The 21,029-nt window shown below is 41.7% G+C and overlaps 1 protein-coding gene across 4 annotated transcripts in view; it reads left to right on the forward strand.

Annotated features, from left to right (window-relative positions):
- CYTH1 (cytohesin 1) overlaps positions 1-21,029 on the forward strand; it is a 58,510-nt gene that overhangs the window by 21,909 nt on the left and 15,572 nt on the right. For 2 of the 4 annotated variants that reach the window (XM_088138408.1, XM_025168397.2), the window contains exons 2-4: positions 17,797-17,879; positions 19,581-19,645; positions 20,962-21,028. In XM_088138408.1, the coding sequence (XP_087994534.1) occupies positions 17,797-17,879; positions 19,581-19,645; positions 20,962-21,028 (215 nt within the window). Of the gene's footprint in view, positions 1-1,891; positions 2,046-11,950; positions 12,096-17,796; positions 17,880-19,580; positions 19,646-20,961; position 21,029 lie in introns of those variants that run through there. The other 2 variants (XM_007430969.4, XM_025168399.2) reach the window with 2 other exon arrangements.

Genomic DNA, 21,029 nt, shown 5'->3' on the forward strand with positions numbered 1-21,029 from the left:
AAGGATTGTCCTTCTTAAAAAAAAGAAAACCCTAAGCTATCGTAAACCTGCTACATATCTGGGGACACTTCACTGCCCTAAATGATTGGCAGTGCTAGTAATAGAACAAATAAAATAATTGTTCCTTAGCTGTAGTTTGTGCCAGCTCCTTCCTGAGTTGTGTCCTTCCTTGTGATTAGGGAGCTGAGCTTTTACCCTTTTCCTTTCACTAGTAGAAATGGTGCCGATTAACAGCTGCTACTCCTTCTTTGATGGTTCATGGTATTCTGAGTATATTTGCTAGAAGGTAGAAGTGCAAAGGTAGACAGGAACTTTAATAATTTGATGGCAGAACAAATGACAGGGCTTCCCATCATGCTGAAATAAGGAAAACTGCATTTGTTGGTATTCTTTTTCCTACAGAGCTTTTAAAGTTATAGGAAACCAATTCTCCCTATGTTTTGGTCATCCCAGGAGTTTCTTTCCAGGATGTTGAGGGCTCTTGAGAGCTAGATCCTGCAGAAAAAGTCCCATCCTCCCGTTCTGAGATGAAGCAAGTACATTTGCTTACATGAATGCCTTGAATCCACAAGACAGGAAAGTGGAACAAAGAGGCATTTGGTTGGAAGAAGCAAAGAAGCAAAACAAAAAATATTGAGTTAGAATGGATGACTGGTCTGCTTTTTTAGACTTCTCACATTAGAAAGGAGAGAATTCTTTGCCTTTGTTCCTCTTGCTCTTTAGCAATTCCTGAAAATACTAGGAGGATGAGTTTCCAGAAAGGGCCTACAGTAGTATTTGGAATAAAGAGAGAAGTAAGATGAAATCTGGGATTAACTGTTTCTTCTCCTCCTCCAGAGTGTTGTGTTTGCAAAAGACTCCAGTAAATAGAGACACTGCTTCATGACTTGTGAATGAATGGGCAGAAGGGTGGACTTAAGGCTGCCAGATCTGGGTTGCAGAAATCTTGATAGCCAAAAGATGAAAGCATACAGATGCAGAAGACTCTCTCTGCTGCTGCTCTCTAGTGGCTATCCACACTTTGCATCTCAAATTTGGTACTTCTAGCCAATTGCATCTAGAAATTCAGTAATTCCTTTAGAACATTCAGCTCCATTTGTTTTAGCAAATGTTCCATGGTGTGCATGAAATCCTTTCTGAGAAACACACCATTCTAGAGCTTCCTTGACTAAGCAGCAGTTTTAAGAAAGAAGGGATGGTGATGAAAGTCATGTAAAACATCATACGCAGTGATTTGACATAATGTAACATCTCTCTCCCTCCCCCCCACCCCACCCTGAGAGCTTAAAGGAAGGTAGACTATATATAACATTCTGATTTCAGGAAATGCTTGTCCCTACTGAATATTTATAACCTCTATCCTGATGGCTTAAGATATTTATTGTTTATATGTTTATTACATTTATCCACATGTCCATCATTCTTTCCTCTCCCATTTTAATCCTTTCACAGGGTTGTTTTGAAGATACTGCAACTTTCAGAGATAGTGATTGTCCAAGATTGCTCACTAAGCTTCAGAGCTGACCACAATTGCTTGGCTTCCTTCATTCCTAATTCCAACACCCCAAACTCTATACACCATTGGCTCTCAGTTTATTGTTAACATGCATAAAAATGTTCAGCATTGAACTTGAGAGACCCCATACTTTTGTTATGAGATTTATTTCCATATGGGGTCTATATGTTCCTGGAGAACCTCTTTTAATAGTACACTTCTATCTATCAGGCTGAAGTTTCTGCCTGACCTCCAGAGCATGAGGGGTTAATGGTTCTCTGAAGCTTGAGGGATCAGCACAGGAACAGGGCGTTACTGGTTATCTCCGTTGCAGACAGAACGGCAATGACGCCTATTCCGTCCGAAGTAGGAACCGCCCATTAGCTGGAACAAGATTTGACTCATTCTAGGAAGCAGCAGGCAGACAGCAAGTCAGCTGCAGGTATCAACCCAGTTGAACTGCTGAGCTGCACCCATCTTGGACTGAACACCAGCCGTGGTCTCTAGTCTTTCTCTGCTGCCAGCAGCATGGTGCTCAGGATGGAGAGTGGTGAGCATATATGGTGGGGAGTTCTCAGCTCATTTGGCTGGCTGAGCCAAATCACTTAGTTTGAGGGACCTCCTCCTAGGGTCAGTTTGACTGAATATGGTAAGGAAATCTTGGGCTACCTGTTACAACTTAGGAGAATATGAGATGATTTTTTCCAAAGGTGACCTGATACGTTTCTGTGGTCAGGGCTTCTACCGAATTCTCAGCTCCAGCATTGAGTGGAAGTATACCTTGGGTTCCTGGTCATGACTTATATGTCTGATGTTGGAGGTAGCCCTGGCAGTTACACTGGAATATATAGGGTAGGGTGTGGTGTGGTGGGGTGGGGGATCCATATAAAAAACAGTAGTGCCTAGTGACATTGCTGGGCTCTAAAGATCTGAGGAGCTCTTGTGAGAGTGAAAGCACCCTATTTTTTCTTTTTCTGTAGGAGGAGCTAAGGCTTTCTGTACTTCAAAAAGGAGAGTTTCTGTTGGCAGCTGTGGAGTTACACGCTGCAGCATGTCTTGGATACAAGATCTCTCCTGCCTGTTCCACCTTGGCCCTTGGGCACTGAGGAGGCTGTAGGGAAGAGAGCATGTGGGTTTGGTGAAACCAAATTTGGGGCAGGTTTCTCTTTTCTTTAGATGCACATTGACTGGTGTAATTTTCCCTGAGTACACATGTATCCAGATGAATTGGTAGTTGGGAGAAACTTTGTAAGCCAGCGAATACAATAGTCACTGTTTCCCAGACCTATTAGCAGAGGGGGGAAAACGTGGGTGGGCACTTGATTTGTCAACAAATACATTTCAGTAGACCATTTAAAATATTGTTACAGTACTTGAAGGGGCTTTTAAAGGGTTAATTGATTGAGTACAAATCAAGTATGAAAATTAGTTATCTAAAAATTCTAGCAAGTTATAAAGGTCAAACATGTCTGGTTTTGTGTATATGTGTTAAACAGCAAGCCCAAAGGTGTCACAATCAATGTATCCATCAATGTATTGCTGCCTTTTTAATTCTGTTCCCTGCACGCTTGACCCAGTAAATGTCCCCCACTCCCTTCTGTGGTCTGCTGTAAAATGTGATTATTTTATGGTCATGGTGGGGAGGGGAAGCCCTCTCTGTGATACTTATTGTGCTCCCCTTGCACGCAATGGCTGTTTGTCAGTGCAGCATTTTAAAAGTGTAGCCCATCGAATTTATTGGCTAACTTGTAAGGACTAGTTACTAAATCATTTCTGAGGGTTAGGTGAATTAGTCTTTTGCAACAAACACTATTATGCATATAAGCAGCTTAGATGAACAGAAGCATCTAATGATTCAGAATGTAGTTCATGAAAGCTCGTTTTCAAAAGATGCCGTTCAAGTTATCAGCAGGCAATTTTGTTGAATAGCATGATTTTTCTGGAATACTTGACAGTATTCATATTCATTGGAGATGGCTGGAACTTCAGCAGAAGACTTCTTTTGCCTGCAGAAGTTCAGTTCCAGCAAGATCTGAGGAACTTCCCTGTAAGGTTGGGAGAAGATGTTGTTTGTCCTTGTAAATGGGAATGGGCTGTCTTTAGGTTTGATGGATCTCTCTCTCTCTCTCTCTCTCTCTCTTTTTAAGGGCCCCAAAATGGTGGCTTGGTGGGGTTCTGTGCATATAGAATTAAGAAGCCAGGTGTCTTACCTAAGCACCATGCTGAGCCCATAAAGGTGTTTTCAATAGCTGCATTAAGATCACAGCTTTAGTTCGTTTATAACAATTGACTCTTCGTTTCCTCCAGTCTCTCTTTATTGGAACAATCTAATGCAGGTATTTAAGGAAAACCTCATTTAGCTGTAGTATTAAGGACCAGTTCTGACATTAAATTGTATATACCTGTAACAGTGGAAATGTACATGATACCCTCTAATTTATTTATCCCTAGGCTGCATTTTAGGGCAGAAGTACTGCTCAGGTGGCTAGAGAATTATCCACTAATTTTGAGAGAGTAAAACCTTATCTTAAAAGCATTTCACTCATTCCAGAAAAAACTCCATAGGACTAAATGTTCCCGAAAATTTTCCTTTTTTGTTGTTGTATTTCTTTAAAATTTTCAGGAAAGTACAGGAAAAACATGTTTCATTTCTTTCTGGTTTGGGGACTTAGAAACTCTTGGAGAGCTATTACAGGTCTTCCCAGACCTAGCAGCCTATGCCAATTTCTCTTCTGTTTTCCCTCAGTGTAAACATAATTGAGATGGGTAGGCCAATGCCTTGACTTACTGTTCTGTTGCTTGTGGCTTCAATAGGCTGCCAGTGGACTCATCATTGGTTTTTGGTTGGGTAATTGACTGGCATGCTAAACTTGATACTGTGAGCCCGGGAAGAGATACTGTACCTCCCTTCCCAGTTTGGAGCCCTTCATAACAGTGAGCTCCAACACAAGGCAAGTTCAAAGAAGCAACTGCTTTCTAGCCCTGGGCCACCCCCTTCGCCCTTACTGCAAAACTATCTGTGTTTCACAGCCTTGTGGTTTCCTTCCCATCCTGAACATATCTTCTGAGCAATTCACTCTAAACAATTCCCTCCCCCCCCCCCCCCGATTAGCACTGACCTTGGCATCTTTCTGCAAAGCTATTAAAACAGAGCTTTTCTGCAGCTCTTTTTGAATTTTAATGCACATGTGGCGGGCGCCTGTGGTTATTATATGGTATTCCTTTTCTTCTGTTTTTGTATCTAATTAATTGGTTTGATTATCTGATTTTAACAGTATTGGGCTTTTAAAAGCATTTATCTTTTGTGGGCCATTGGGGCCCCCAGATTCAACAGCCTATAGATAAATTAGCAGCCATTTCTGGAAAATCGTGTCATTTTAAACAATGAGACCTTTTTTTTTTATCATTTTGCTATAAAGTTAGGCCATTAATTGGTAGAGGAGTGGGATCCAGAAGGCAATTTAGCGCTGTATGGCTCCATTTCTTAGTCTACCTCAGTGTTGTCCAAACTTGGCCACTTTAAGATGAGTGGACTTCAACTCCCATGCTTCCCCGATGCTGGCTGGGGAATTCTGGGAGTTGAAATCCACTCATCTTAAAGTGGCCAAGTTTGGACAACACTGGTCTACCTGAAGAGCTGCTTCTCCACTGCACTGTGCCAGCTGTATCACAGTCTAAGCATACAGATGAAATAACCAGGACATTGACTTATTTTACCAAGTCAGTCCTCAGTGGCTGGTGTGGGTCTTCCGGGCTGTGTGGCCGTGTTCTGGAAGTTTTGTTTCCTAACGTCAGTCCTCAGTATTTGCATACATTTTTCACCTTGCTGTTTACTTAGTGATGGCAAGGTTTTTCTTCCTGCCTCTGTACACAGTGCTGGGTTTTTCTCACTAAAGCTTAGACTCTCTCTTTACTGTTTGCACTCACAGAGCATGGCCCATCTTAGCTGCTGTCTCCTCTTGGAATTTATGTTCCATCCTGCGAGTGCCCTGCCCAGACACTCTAGAATTAGACATAATCAGGAGCAATCTGTGGTCTAAGACTGTATAGGCTCTTGAGTTACCATCAGCACTGATTTTGATTCCTTTGTATTGAAGACTGCATTTAATAGCTAGATGCTTAAGGATTTCCCAAAGATATATTGGGATTTATGGTTCTGTGGAATCAAGGCTCTACTTTTTGTTCAAGGCATTTGCCTTGAAACAACAGGCACAGTAGAAATCATAGTCTAGCAAACAAAGATCATTGAAAGGGCCTCTGCTCTGGCCACAAAGTGTGTTGAAAGCCTGGAGCAAAAAAAGTTACTTATCTGGCACATCTTAATGCCAACGTTTTGCTATCACGAAGTGTGAGCTAGTGACAGCTATTATTTAAGAGAACAACTTGCATCAGTTGTCTTTAATAAACACAGTGTAATGTGAATTGGCTTGCTTAGACTTTTTTGTGAAGGAGAAACCCCACATCTGCCTTTGGAATTTCTGATATGTACTGCAGCTTTTTCTTTAATTTAATGCCATCCAGATGTATTGGACTATTCCAGGAGTTATATTCACAATACTTCTGAAGGCCACCAGAGGAGGGAAGGTTGATTTAGTTCAATCTAGAATAAGTGAGGGAAGGCAGCTACGTGTTCTCTTATTTTATTATGCAAATATGGGCAGGCAACAATATGATGGAAGATTCTTATTCAAGGGTAGAGGTGAAAAGACTTCTAATTAGCACTCACACTGACATCTGTATCTTGGGAATGGCCTTTGCTTGGCTGAGTAGATTCACGTGTCCGTAGGGATCCTCAGCTGGTACAAAAAAACCTCTTATTTACAACGTTCATTGACAATACTTGATCATTCCATAGTGGACGCATCTGATTTTGCCAACTATCAGTCACAAGGAGTGGGGTAGACAGGACTCTTTGTTCTTTAGGGCTACAGTGAATGTTACGGGCGCTGGTGGGTAACACCCGTAAAAGGAAGGACATTTCCCTTCTGTTTCAATAGTTCTATCCCTACCCCCGCCTGCCCCCCCCCCGAATAGTTGCTTCTACAAACTCATGCTTCCCCTAGCCCAACAGGCAACTGAGCCATAAGCTTGTGGCAGTGTGATTTTAGGAGAATTTGGGAATGAGCACTGCATTGCACTGAAGCCATCTGAAGACCCCATATGATATAGAGGACAATCTTCTTGCCTCCGGGTATAGGACTGACTCCTTAGTAGCTGGAATATTCTGTTGCATCAAAGTGATGATGGGCAAGGCCTGCTCCTCTTTCTTCCTCTTCAGAGCTTTCCTTTTATCTCTGTCACTAAGAGATAAAATGGATAGCTGAGGTCTTGGATGGTATGGGAGCAATGTATTATAAAACTGAAGACCTGGGGCTGAATGGTAACTGAAACAATCTAAATTTCCCTCTCCAGTGATGGGGTTTCTTTGGGTGGAATCTGTCAGCCATTTATCAATATTGAAAGCCAGAAGGAAAATGAAGCATACTGTTTACTTACGGTGCCCTAGATTTTGGTATGTATGGTGGTGTTAAGTGTACATAACACCCTCCTTCATTTTCTAATAAATTATCCTTCCTCCTCTTTCCTCTTTCTGATGCCAGTTGCATCAGGAAAATTGTGTGAGAATTGTTAATGAATAAGTAGTTGGCTTGTGAACAAATGTACTGGCAGAAGTTAGAGACTGTCCCACTCTGTAGAAATAAAAATGTGTTATGTGCTCTGCTCCTCAAGCATTGTAAGTATGGAAATCCCACTATAATTAATGATCTTGATAATATAATATCTGGATGTAGAACGTGCACCAAGAATGTGCTTTGAAGTCAAACTATTGACATAGCAAGTATATCCCTTGGGACTGTCAGAAGAGTTTGTCTCCAAGGCTCATGGCGTGCAGTTCTTATACCATCTCAAAATTTTGCAAAAAAGAGAATTCAGATTTAAGGAAGTTACAGGCCTTCATCCTTGCAATGAATATTGGGTGTGGGGTGAGGTAATGTGCAAAAAAGTTTCTTTTCCTGCCACCCTGCCATTGTCTGCAATTGTGATATGAGAATAATTACCTTAACTCTGTGGAATCCTATCATGTTAAAGGCAATTCATTCTTTTGAGGGAACCAGAGTAAAGGGAAGGGAAGAGAAAGAAGGTGATCAGCAGCCCTGTGATTTCATAATTAGGCCGTCTACCGCGCTTATATTCCTTGTGCACGTACACAGGAAGCTGAGTATATCTGAAATTTATCTTCCCCGTTGCTTTCTTAACTTCAATCACTGCTACTGCTTGGGTTCGAATACTTAATATGTAGAAGTCTTGTGGTAGAACTGTTTTCCCCTCTCATCTGTATGGCAACACCTCCTCTCATCTTGCCTAGGTCAGTCAGGAGAGTTGATAGTGCATGTACACAGTATATTATCTATTGTTGGTAAGAGCGCTATGAACATGCATGCTGCTTTACAGAGGGCAAGAAAAGCAGTGCCTACCCAGATGAAATTTTCAACCTATAATTTGATTTAGAGGAAACAGTGGAAAGGGAGGCAGAAATAATAGGGAAAGGCTAATTATGTTTAAGACTTTATTACATTCTTTGGCGTGATCAGACATGGTTGAACCTGAAGTCTCCAATTTTATTTATTCATTCATTTATTTATGCCTTCGAATCAGTGTTGACTCCCGGCGACTGCCTGGACAAGTCCCTGCAGTTGTCTTGGCAGCATTTTCAGAAGTGGTTTGCCCTTGCCTCCTTCCTAGGGCTGAGAGTGAGTGACTGGCCCAAGGTCGCCCAGCTGGCTTTGTGCCTAAAGCAGGACTAGAACTCACGGTCTCCCAGTCTCTAGCCTGGTGCCTTTAACCACTACACCAAACTGGCTCTCAAAGTCTCAAATAGAGGAAATATTTGAAGGAATGTAATGGCTATATCTCATGTGCCACCATCGCTAAGCATAATGGCACTCCCTAAGCAGCCTTGACCATAGGCGTATAGGTGTATTCTTCTTTTATTTTGCCTTTCCCTTTCCCTTGTGAAATTCTCCTCCCTTGCTCTAACCATTTAAGAACCATTGTGTGTGCTGGCGGCAACAAAACCTTCAACAAGTCCTGTGAGTACGTAGTCTTTCTTTTGCAACCTGTTAATATACCAAAGGCAGCTCTTCATATTTTTCATATTTCTTCATATTTCATATTTTTGTTCTCTTAACCTCCCCATGAAGCACTTTATCAGGTGAATGTTCCTTCTAAGTGCTTCCCTACATGGCTATGTCTAAAATTGTTCATATCCTGAAAATCAGTGCAATACAGAATTATGGTACCCCTGGTGAATCATATAAGGATTCACAAAGGAGTAATACATGCCATGCAGAAATGATAGATGCCACCTGATGGCAAGTAACAAATCAGAAATGAACTTGAAAAGAATCTGGTCTTAGATGTTAACTGCCATAGGGGACTCTTGGCAAAGAGGAAGTGATTCCAGATGATCTTGAAAGGCTGGCAGAAATGCTTTGCTGGAGGACGCTTTAACTAGGTTTGCTATGATGGTTGCTCCTTCTACTGGATTGTCTGAGTTCAGCAGGTCAACACAGGGATAAGATGAATCTTGAGCCGTACAGCTTGCAGGCAAGAACAGGTGTTTTTAGGTAGAAGGCCATCATATGGAGTGTGTTTAAATCAGCTTCTCCTGACTGGGGCCCTTCTGATGAATTGTCTTTCAACAGATCAGGTGGTTATCATGTTGGAGGGAGCTGTTTAAAGGAAGCTCTGCACGGCAGCCAAAACACAGGATGTCCCAAAGTTCACTGATCATTCATGTTGATAGTTGGTTCCTGTTGCTTGCTTGCAACAACTACTGTTATCTTCTGCCTTGTGGCTGTTACCATGACAGAAGTAACCCTGACAAGGATTCTGGCTTTTGAAGATACAGCTGGGCTGTGTTAGTCAAGATGTGTTAAGGTAGCCCTGATTTAAGAGTAGGTGGCATCCAATTATTTGTTATCATCTTTTACTGTGAGAAAATGAAGTGAGGCATTTGTTTATTAGGCATGCTGTAAAACACTCATTATGAAGAGATGATGGTGGTAGCTCTCTATTTAAAATACCCTGGGTTAAGCTGTATTTGTTGTGTTGCTTGGGTAAGAGTAAAAAAGTAAAAATGTATGATAGTGTTGAACCTGAATCTGCAATTAGGATTAGAAGGAAATTCAGTGAGATCTAAGGCAGAAACAGCCAGTCTGTGTACAAACAAACCTGATGTCAACCTTGGTGGAAGACAGTATCTCCTGGATGCCCTGCAATGTGGAGTTTGCTTAAAGCACATGGGAGGAGAGATCACTTCTGATGTAACTTTACTGAGATGTTTTTAGGTTTCCATCCTCTATATCTAATTACCTGACAGTAGTCCTCTGTAATATCAGTGGATATTATTTCTGAGTAATCCTGTATAGGTTTGTGCTGTTACAGTGGATTTGAATATAATGGACTTTTAGATCTGGTTTCAAACAAGGCCAAAGAAAAATATATATAAAAATCTGATGTAAAAAGGGCCTGAAATTTACAAAACTTATTTAGAAAGGCTGGTGTAGAGAGCATGGTTCAAAATTGTTAAGGAAATGGAAACATGAAATACAATTAATATGATTTGGACTGGAGGATACTTATTATAGTGGGATTTTCCCATAATAGAAATCATGTGAGAAGGACATGGGAGTCTCTAGGATTTTTAATCCGTGAAGCATAAGAATACTGAAGCTAAAAACATATGAGCAAATATCACATAAAAAACCTACAGCATAGAATAAAAACCTTCTTGGAGTGTGAAGTTTTTTACACCTGATTTGTCAGAACTGCAATGTTATCAAGTCCCTGTTTTAAATTAATTTTGATCAGATCAAAAACCCTGTTTCTTGAATGAGTGCAAAAATTCATCTCTAGTGGAATGTACTTCCAAACAAAGGAATTCCATAGCATCTTTCTTAGCATTAAACAGGATTTCAGACTTTTACTTTCTTCATGTGAAGGAGCCAATAAGTATATTGATAGAAGGCCCAGAACTGTCAGACACAGAAGAATTGTACAGTATTGCATTTTAATAGCTAGTTAGCAGGCTACGGGTTAAAATAAGTAGGATTTAAATGTAATGTTAGATTAAAATCTAATGGAATTGTCCTATTCATAAAAAAATGTTATAAAACGTTTTACCCGGAGTACTGTTTTGCTTTATCCTGCATTTGCCAAAGCAGAAGGATCTTCCCTCTTAGATTTTATATTCCCCCACCCCCTGGCCCTGCATGCCACAGATGTTCCTTTTGACTCTTGTCCATGAAGTTTCCCTAAGAAGCAAGGTAGATGCATGGGACATGTAGTATTATTGGGCACATAGGTCTTAAGCCTGTTGTGGAAAATGCCTTTCTTTGCTGCAAGGGATGATGATGGTACACAATTCTTTCCTGATATTGTGCAGGTTTGGCCTTGAAAAGAAAAATAACCATGGTACTATTAGTGAATTACTGGTCAGTAAGCCTTTCAGGAGTGCCAAAAACAAAAAAAGGCATGTCTTTTTAAGTACCAGCATTTATAGCAAATCACAATAGTGAATATTGATCACTCAGTGTGACTGCTTTTAGGCCCATGAAGCCAAAAAAGAAAAGAGAAAGCTTTCCAAAATATTTTAAAAAGTCTTCCGCTGAAGAGGAAACATACAGAGGAAGAAAATCTTTATGTTGTATGAGAGCATACAGCTTAACTCAAAGGTAAAGGGGGAAAAAGATAGTTCTGTTAGCTGTATGATGGATAATGCTGGGGCATCTCCATGAGCTGTCAGAAAATAGAGGAGAAACCAGCACTGGCCAAATTGATGTGAGTTAGGAATAAAAAGAACAAGAATCGCAAGTGTGAGTTTGCTTAACAAGAACAAAAGTTCATGTGTGGTTTTATAGCTATGTGGAAATGTCACCAGTCCATGTGGGTAAAAACAGAAATCTGCGGTGTTTGCCTTAAACAGATTTAACAAGATAGTGTTTGCTGAATAGCGTACAATTCGATAAAATAATGTAGCTCAGCTTTTTCAGCATTCTGGAAAGATTTTACTGATGTGGAGATAGCAAGCAGCAGAGAAGAGGAATCTTTTTTTGCAGAGGGGGCCTGTACTGTATTCCTGATCTGAGGCTTAGATGCGGCCGGGGCTGTTTCTGAAAGAGCGAGATTGCCTGCAAAGAGCCTCTTCTTTTCTTTTCTTTGCTGCTCTGTTCTCTACATTTTGCATGCTGTAGCTCAACCTCGGCCACTCGAAGGTGTGCGGCTGGGGAATTCTGGGAGTCCACACATCTTCAAGCGGCCGAGGTTGAGAAACACTGCTGTAGCCCTAGCTGCCGTTCAGGCAGGCAGGAGTTAACGCCTGGGCTCTGTGTAGCGGCAGGTGGGCAGTCCCAGAGCTGACAGCCTCTCTGGAAGGCGGGCTGGGAGGCTCAGCGGAGTAGAATGAGGGGTCCAATGAGGCACAGCCCCTTCGCCTTGACAAGGCTGGGCTCCCCAGCACATGGACTACCAGCGCACTGATGCTGCGTCACAGGACTTGCATCGATAGCAGGCAGAAAAAGCAAGGCAGCCGACTGGGGTAAGCTTGTGCATGTGTGTGCAAACGGGAAATGGTCTCTGCTTTCGGGAAAAGCTGCTCTTGCTTGGCACCCCTTCTGTGTGCTGGTCCTTCTGTCACAGTTGGATTTAGTATGCTGTGTCTGTGTCTTATTCATGTGAGCCCCATGTGCTTGTCCTTTCTGTCATAGCCATGCTTGGTGTGGCACATCTTTCTGTCCTGCCGTCCACAAGCTTTGCTTTCCAAATCAGCCTGCTGTCGATAACTGTAGTTTCCCAGTAGCTTATTTTTGGCATGGAGGCATTGTCCTGATGTTGTTTTTCGTAGTGTTGGGGGCGGAAGAAACAGCTCCTTCGAAGGAGTGGATGGAGTGGGCCAGGAGGGGAAGTATAGATGTAGTTCTAGGAATCTGCAGGCTTATTTATGGGGATCTCTCTTGTCTTCTGATCTCAGCAGTTCATCATTCTGTCAAATGTACGCTCAGGAACTGGATTTTCCCTGATGTGAATAGAAGAGAGTGTCCCTAGATGAGCCTCAGGCCATTGATTTTTTCTGTGGGGCTGTCCCCAAAGTGAAAATGGTAGAGTTTATGTCCAGGATGTACTCTGGGTAAATAGTACTGGTTTGGAATTACAGGGGGAGATACCTGAGTTACAGGCTACAACTGCTATTCTGTCTGAAGAACAGATAGAAACTTGGGGAAGATTTTTTAAAGACGCAATGGTTAATGAATAGTTTATAGGAGTGTTACTGCTTGACAAGAGTTTAAATTTCTGGGGTGAGGGACATTATGTCACCAAGAGCAAAGGAATTTCCTTTTTTGAGTCAAAGGTTGGAACCAACTAGAGGTGTGCAAGATGTTGGAAATTTATACCATTTTGAATTCAACCCCTCTGTTTTGAACACAAAGTTGCTGCTATAAGTCCAAAATGATTGCCCCCACCCCCTTGTGGACTGTTTAGATTATCAAGGAACTACTTCAAACTTGAAATGGAGCATTCCACACAAACCCTTATGTGACTTAGTGTAAAGGACAAACTGATTGGAGTAGGAGTCCCAATATAGCTGCTGTGATCTATGGGAAGTTGATTGCTCCATTCTTGCATCCCAGATTGCACTTCTGTAAAAGGGACTTGTTTAATACTGGCATGAAATAAAGCAGAAAAGGGTACCCATAGGACACCTCCATTTGAACTGGACACAGATGCATTATTCTATATTGGGTGAGAGGCAAATTGTTTGGAAGGACAAAATGAATACTTCTAGAAATGTGTGATTTTACTGTACTAGCGAGGTACTGAAAGAGAAGAGAATGAGATGCTGAGAGTTTGTGCTGCTAAAGAATTTTGGAAAAGCTGCTACTTCTTGAGAAATAATATAATCCACTCTCCAAGCTTCAGCTGATTGGAAAGTTTCTGTATATATACTTTGCTGAGCTTGCTCTATACAGAATGTCTTGACTCATTTGCTGTTTCTAGACTAGTGGAGCTGTATACATACATGTGAGTATATGTGTCAGTATAGAATAGAATATGGAAATCAGAGATTTCAAATTTGCTTGGTTTGCCCTCTCACTCCCAAAATACTTGGAGAGAGGAATTATAGGAAGCAGATTTTGGTTGGAATCAGGAAAAATTAAGGGCTGTCCAACAATGATATTGACTGCCTCAGGACACAGTGGTCTCCCTTTGCTGGAGGCAGTTAAACAGAGGCCAGATGGTCTTCTCTCAGGGATGCTACAGTAGAGGATTCTTGCATTGGGCAGCAGGTTGGACAAGATAAACTCCAAAGCGCCCTCCAAGATTATAATATCCCTTCATAGTTCTACCTTGTCTTTATAAGGAACCTGTTTTGAGGCATTGGAGTCATTGTACTATTATTGGTCTAGGATTGCCCATTTGACCTGGAGGAGACAGCTGCATTTATAATACTATGAATCAGATGTGTGCACAATTATCCTGTTATGCCCTCTAATAAGAGGACCATGGAAACATCTGGCTTTACTTTTATAGGGCACATTCATCATGCTTGTGTGTTGGTCTAAATGTCATGCAAACCAGTTATTAAGTTCAGAGCAGACCCTGAACTTTTCCCTCTCGGTTGACCTGATGATCACCTCTCTTTGGCAGTACAGCTTGGCAGTAGAAAACACTGACATCCTAGAAGGACAAGATGAAGCAAGGTGTAGAACTCAGTTTCACACTCTCCAGATTGCAAAGGAAATATTCTTTTCACAAAAGAAAAGTGTTTTCCATGTTCTTGGGGACACATTGCCTTTCTTCTGGGGGTTTAGAAACTCGTTTAGAAACTATTGTAAAAGGGTGGATGTAATGTCCAGGAATGAGATCAATCAAAGTTAGAGGGAAGAGGGGCCTTCACATAATTTCTCATTTAATTTTATAAAACTCCCAAACAATTCTGAAAACGAAAATTGTCAGTTTTATAATCATATCTTAAGTATATGACGTTACTTAAATCAAACGCCAGGGCTCTAGCTTGAGGCAGTATGAACTCCTGCATTGTCCACCTGCCCTGTGTGATGGAAGGGGGAGGCACTGCCTCTTTAAGACCATCCTCCTTTGTATTTTGCGGCTGCGGGGAGCTTGGCTTTAGGCTCCTGTCCTCGTGTCCAACTGCAAAGCAGAGAAGAGGCGCTTTCCTCGTTTGGCCTTTCTGTTCCAGCAGTCACACAATGGAGCCTTGTTGTGTCAGGAACTCTGCTCTCTCTGAAATTGGCTTTGACTACAGAGATTTGACTTCCCACTCTAATTGGAAATCTGTACTCCCATTAGGACATGGACCCCATTGCTCTCCATACTCCCCCCAATAAGACCAGAGCATTTTGCCATGTAGAGCAGTAAACCAACAGTATCTCTCCTGATTGGCTGTACCCACTGATGTTGATCCTTCCCATCCGATATTCCGGTTCCAATATTGACCTTGGGGTTCCATCTTGACTCTCCTGTCAAGCCACCTTAATCAGCAAAAATCCTGGCAGGGTCAAATCAAGGCAGTCTCACACCTGCAATGATGAGAATGTGCTTGAACTTCTCCAGTGGCATTTGCAGGCTGTCTTCTGATGCTGGCTGCATATATGAAAGTCTGTGTATGCCACTGCACAGATGTAGGTCAGAGTTCTGGAATGAACTGGCTCTTCCAGCTAACACGTCCTGCCTCTTCCATGGGGTATCTTTGATAGATAGGATGCTCAACAAAGTTCTGATTTTTGCTAAAAAATCCTGAGGCACCATAACTCCTCCATTTGCTGGACTCGTGCATATAAGAAAGGAAAATTATCCCTTTTACAAGTCCTTTCTTCTGGGACTTGCAGTAGGCATAAAGCCAATAGATGCAAAGCATTTCTACGCAGAGTCATTGGGTGTACTCTAGTACTGCCTCTGGGGTACATTTTGTGGGAGGCTACAACCAGATTAACTGTCAAAGGATTGCAGTGGGGCTCATCAAACTAATTCTGAAGATAGGACACTGCTGTGTGCATATGATTGCAGTTCACCATCACCACCTGATGCACATCTGTTGTCCTAATTCACTCTGGAAAATTGAAGCTGTTCTAGGATTCTTCTGAAGAATGGGATTGTATAATATTTATGGCTTATAATAGGAGCAGACCTTGGGTCATTTGCAATACCAATCCATTGCCTACAACTTGATTTGAGTTAGATAGATCCATCAGCCATCCTTCCTGGGATTAGCTTTCTAAACCTGTTGATGTAAATCTAGATTTGTGAAAGGAGAGTTTGATGCAGAAGCTAATGTTAGGCTGACATGCTTCATCAAGGAATTAGAACTGAGAGAGGCTTGTGCACTTTGTGAAAAAGAACAGCATAATTTCAGGGAGTGCCGTTTCTTCTGCCACTGCCCTGTCTTAAAGGAAGAAGTTTCATGCACTGAAATTCTCCAGTTTGTGAAGTGGTGAAATCATCCTTTCTGTACAATGCTATATAAAAAAATTGTTCTCATTCAGAATCTTGAGCAGGTCTTGTTCTCTTAGGGGTGTTGAATGTATCTTGAGAATTCCACAATTTCAGTGAATGTGACATGGTTTTTATATGGTTTTCCCTTCTTAGAAAATACAGTAATGCCTTCTAATTCTTGTCCCAAGGAAGATCAGATTTGTAGCATTTGTGCTGTGTTCAAGGTGTGCATTTAGAATTTGTGATCTAATACAGGCTTCTCTAACCTAATCTGCAAAATGTTGTGTAGCCATGTTATGTTTGCAAGGAGAAGAAAAATTATGGCCTAAAGAGAGTTTGATGCTGCTTGCTGGTAAAACTAAATAACATTTTCCTTACATGATAAATTGCCATTGAGTAAGATTGTTCCCCCTCCCCCAAAAGAAAAAACACACACATTGAAACATTTCTCCCAAAGGGCAAATATATGCTGTAGTGCTGAGTAGAAGTCTTAAGAATCTTTATTTTAATGTTAGGAACAAATTACACTCAGAAGGTAATACAGTAAGGAAGCATGTTGAGCAGGAAGAAATCAGATACACAATAAATCTTCTTGGCATTTTGTGATATAAGTCCAGGACCCACTTCTCAATTTCCAAAAGTATTATTTTGCTTGATCAGATAAAGAGTCTCTCTAGTCCACGTTTTTGCATTTAGTAGGACCAGCCAGATGTGTCTGGGAAACTTGCAAGCTCAAGGCTGAAAGATAAGTTAAATGATTTGAATGTGTGCAATAGAGCATATGCTGTATACCGCAAAATTTTATTGCACAATCTGGTTATAGAAAGCTGTGCTGCCTATAATGGCAGTTGTTGTATCAGAGACTTGTCATTTCTCAAAGAACAGATTGGGTCATTACTTAGATCAAGAATGGTGTAAATCTAGATTTGTGAAAGGAGAGCGTTTGATGCAGAAGCTAATTAGGCTGACATGCTTCATCAAGGCATTAGAACTAAGAGAGGCTCATGCAGTTTGTAAAAAAGTGTAGCATAATTTCAGGGAGTGTTGTTTCTTCTGCCATTGCCCTGTCTTAAGGGAAGACATTTCATGCACTGAAATCCTTTATGGACAGAGTTCTACCTTAGACCTTTAAGGGACATGCAGAAGGTCCCACTCAACCTAGGAATGGGGCCAGTATAAAAAATAAATATACTTTTCTTTTACTTTAAATTACATTTATTAAATATAATTCACGTAAGAAATCTCCATGTACAGTATTTAAGAATTTTTCCATTTGGTGGGACGCTTTGGAGGGGCTCTCTGGGGTTGCGTGATTGCATCCAAGGTTTTGGGAGGCTGTCACCAGCCCTGGGATGTCAGTTTGCTGACCTCTAATATAGATCCTCTAACTGTGACATGTGTGCTCTCTCACTGAACCTCTGACAATGTTAAGGGTATGTCTTTCAAATGAGAAGTTTTAGGGGAGCCAAGGTTTAACTGAGAATTTAGTAACCCTAGAAAGAGGCCATGGGAGAACATTTCTGGGACAGAAAGTGTGTGTATATACCACACACACCTGTCCTTGATCTAGTGAGAGAAAAAACTGAGCAATCTCCACCCTTCACTTAACGCCTTCTTGATTGTCTTTGTACCTTTCAGTCCTCTCTTTTCTACATCTTTATGGTACCCAAGCTAAAGCTGAATTCACAGAAGTCTTCGCCCCAGGTATTACAGTTGTGAGGGACCCTATAGGAGTATCCAGACCAAACCCAAACCTAGAGCATAACTCTTTCTGTTTTTCGTGGCAGTGCCAAACGACCTGACCCCTGAGGAGTGTCAAGAACTTGAGAATATCCGTCGGCGCAAGCAGGAGCTGCTGGCAGACATACAGGTGCGTGTGGGAAGGGCAGGGGAATAGAGGTGCAATTCAGACAGGCCGTCGCTCAGGTTATATAGTTCATGTCTTGGAAGCATACAGAAGGGCACTGCCTGAAATCTTGAAGAGTTGCTGCCAATGAAAATGGTATGGACGGTGGCAGTGGTTTGGCTGTATAAATAGCTTCCTACAGAAGAGACCAAGCAGTTGTCAAATTAATAGGTTTTAGTGTGTCCCATTTCTGACATAAGGTAACTTTTTTTTTTACTATGTTCACATTCCTCTTCCAAGATGAGTTAATAGCTGCTTTGGGATACAGCTCTCTCACTTTGAATACCTGGCACTTATTTGTTCTGGCTGTTCCTCCCTGCTCTTTTTGGGACTTAACTGTTTGCTGTGTTATGACTCAGTCCTAAGGTGAACTAAATTTGAAGATGTGCAGGCTTCCTGTCCCATGCCTCTTTCTTTACCTTGCCCCTGAGTAACCATAGCCAGTCTCTCAGACATCGTAGGTTAGCAGCCAGTGAGTATATCCATGTGTATGTTCTCTTTTTAAAAAATTAAAAATTAGAGTCTTCAGTTTCCCAAAGAATTTTCTCTAGGTGGTCTTGAGAGTTTGTATAGTGGGGCCTTGAGCTACATTACTACAGATGAATGAGGAGCATGGTTCTGAGCACTGTGGTCAGGATAGGGAGATGAGAAATGGCAAGGAGATCCAGTTGCACAACTCAGCTCCCAAGTCCAAGCTTTAAGCTGGTGGGAAAACCTATTTCTCTCCCCCTCGCCCCCCGCCAATCTCCATTCTGGCCTGTGAGATGGATCAAAGAAGTGGAGAGGATGTTGAGTTATCTGATTTTATGATCTCCCTTCTCTCCTGTCCTTCAGCCCTCTCTTCTTTCCCTAACAGGCAAGATAGAGCCATTTCTGATTTGCATTTTTCTTTCAAGAAGAGATTGTACATTTTAAAATGTGGCTTTATTACATCCCTTCCCACTCATTGCATTATCTATTAGCCAGCTAGATCCGCTTTTGGCTCTGGCAGAGGCTGCCTGCTCCCTGCAGCAACTCGCTCCCTGGTGCTGCGCTTGGCAGGGAAGTTCATCAAGCCCATCAGCAATGAATAAAAGAACAGCAGGGGCTAATCACTGCCATGTGCTGGACACGTCCTAATGGGATTAGTCCAGTAATTGTGTTAGCCCTGGGGGTTCCTTTTCTTCCTTCCGTTGAGAGGAGGTCAGTGTGCTGGTGGCTCAGTTGGTCTCAGAGCCAAGACAGAGAGTCTTGCTTCATTTCGGCTGCCCTAGCCTAAGCTTTGGCTGCAAAAGATGGATAGTGAACCTCTGAAAAGAGGAACAGCGTTTCTTGGCTTCAGAGGAGCCACAGAGGTCGGATTGTTCGATCTGTAGTTGCAACTGGAATATTGTATGCTTGAGTTTTGGTGGTGGTGTGAATTTGGTTGCTCTTTTCTATATTCTGTAAGTGTGCCTTTTCTTCTCTCCTCCTGCACCCTCCACTGAACATTCTCAGATCTGAATTAATGAGGTTTGAAAAAGGTGAAGCTGGTATAAAATAAAGCATTCACCCAAGGCCGGTAAAGTAAAGATTGTTCTCCATTCTGAGGTTAAAATAAACACAGCTTCCTCCCTGCTTCAGGTTGACCTAAAGCCTCACTTCATCACTTCTTCCATGACTTTCCCCCCTTGTTTTTCTTTACAGCGTCTGAAAGATGAGATAGCAGAAGTCACTAATGAAATTGAGAATCTGGGCTCCACAGAAGAGAGGTGAGTGTTTCTTCTATTGGAGAGGTGGGAAGATGAAATTTGGGGGCATTTCACTTTTTTTGGAATGAATATTGGAAAGAATGAAGTAATCACTCTACCAAAATCCCTAATCTGAGTTGAAAATAAATCCTGATGTTAGTGGGTATTCAGGACCATTGATTGATTGATTTAGAAAATTTATATGGCTGCCCATCTTACATAAGAACTTGGGTGGCTAAAACAATCAACTAGAACAACATAATAAAGCCTTCATAAATCAAACCAAAAGTGTTTTGCCTACTAAATAAAAACATACCTTTTTCTAGGAACTAAGCATCTGATTTTTAGTCCAAATAACATATATGCCATTCTGTATATGCAGCACATTAGTGTTGATATTATTTAAAAAACCAATATCTTGTTGGAGACTTTCTCATGCAAATATTCAGTGACATATTTTTGAGAGTTCTGCTGACTTCAGTTGTCTGAGAAATGAGTCCCTTGTCACCTAGATTCCCTTATGTGTGTTTGAGAGTGAAATGTTCATCTTGTTATAGAAATCAGAAGTTTGCTTGTGTTTAGAGATTCTAGGTTGGGTCTTAGGCCTTTCAGGAGCTTTAGGGTCACAGTATCAACTGTTGTTGAAAAGTATGGGGGGAGAATGTGTTTGTGTGCCCCCAGGTGGCCAGCCCCAATGCTCAGTTTTTTGTGTAACAACATTACAAAGATGCTCAGACTTCTTCCCGTCCTTAATATCATCAAAGCATCCGTGGTCTGCTCTCTTCTCCAAATGTCATTTCATTCACACACACAAACATTTTAGGGTTAGTCTTGTTTCCTCCTGTGGCGCCAGGTTCTGTGTCTGAGGCCACTATTCTGAACTGCAGCTGATGGAGTCACCAGTAGATTAGGGGACCTGAAATGTCAGTGGGAACTGATAATATGACATCACTTCCATCTCTTTGGTCTGCATGGGGTACTTTGCCCATCCTCACAGAGGCCAGCAGCTTGCCATATGAAGCTTGCCCTCCTATTCCGTGGTCTAGCCAAATTCTGGAAGATCAGTCTACTGGGAATACCATTTCCCTGTCTCAACTCTGTTTTCATGCTGGGAGCATTTAAGAACCACCATCCTCAGCTGGGGTGACATGTCGTTACTGCCTGAAATGGGGAAAATAGCCCTCTGTGTTTCAACTCTTAAGCTTGCAGATAGAAGTGGCATGATGGAAATGATGGGGAAAAGGCTAACTGTATTACAGGCAGAGATAATTACAGAAGTAGCATCCACAGACCGGTTTGTAGCAAAGGAGTCTGAGCAACCTTTTTGTGTTTCCTAGGAAAAACATGCAAAGAAACAAGCAGGTGGCAATGGGCAGAAAGAAATTCAACATGGATCCTAAGAAGG

This window comes from Python bivittatus, unplaced genomic scaffold, assembly GCF_059951505.1.
Source record: "Python bivittatus isolate LINGU-HERP-01145 unplaced genomic scaffold, Pbiv_v1 ctg000220_np1212, whole genome shotgun sequence".
NCBI lineage: Eukaryota > Metazoa > Chordata > Lepidosauria > Squamata > Pythonidae > Python > Python bivittatus.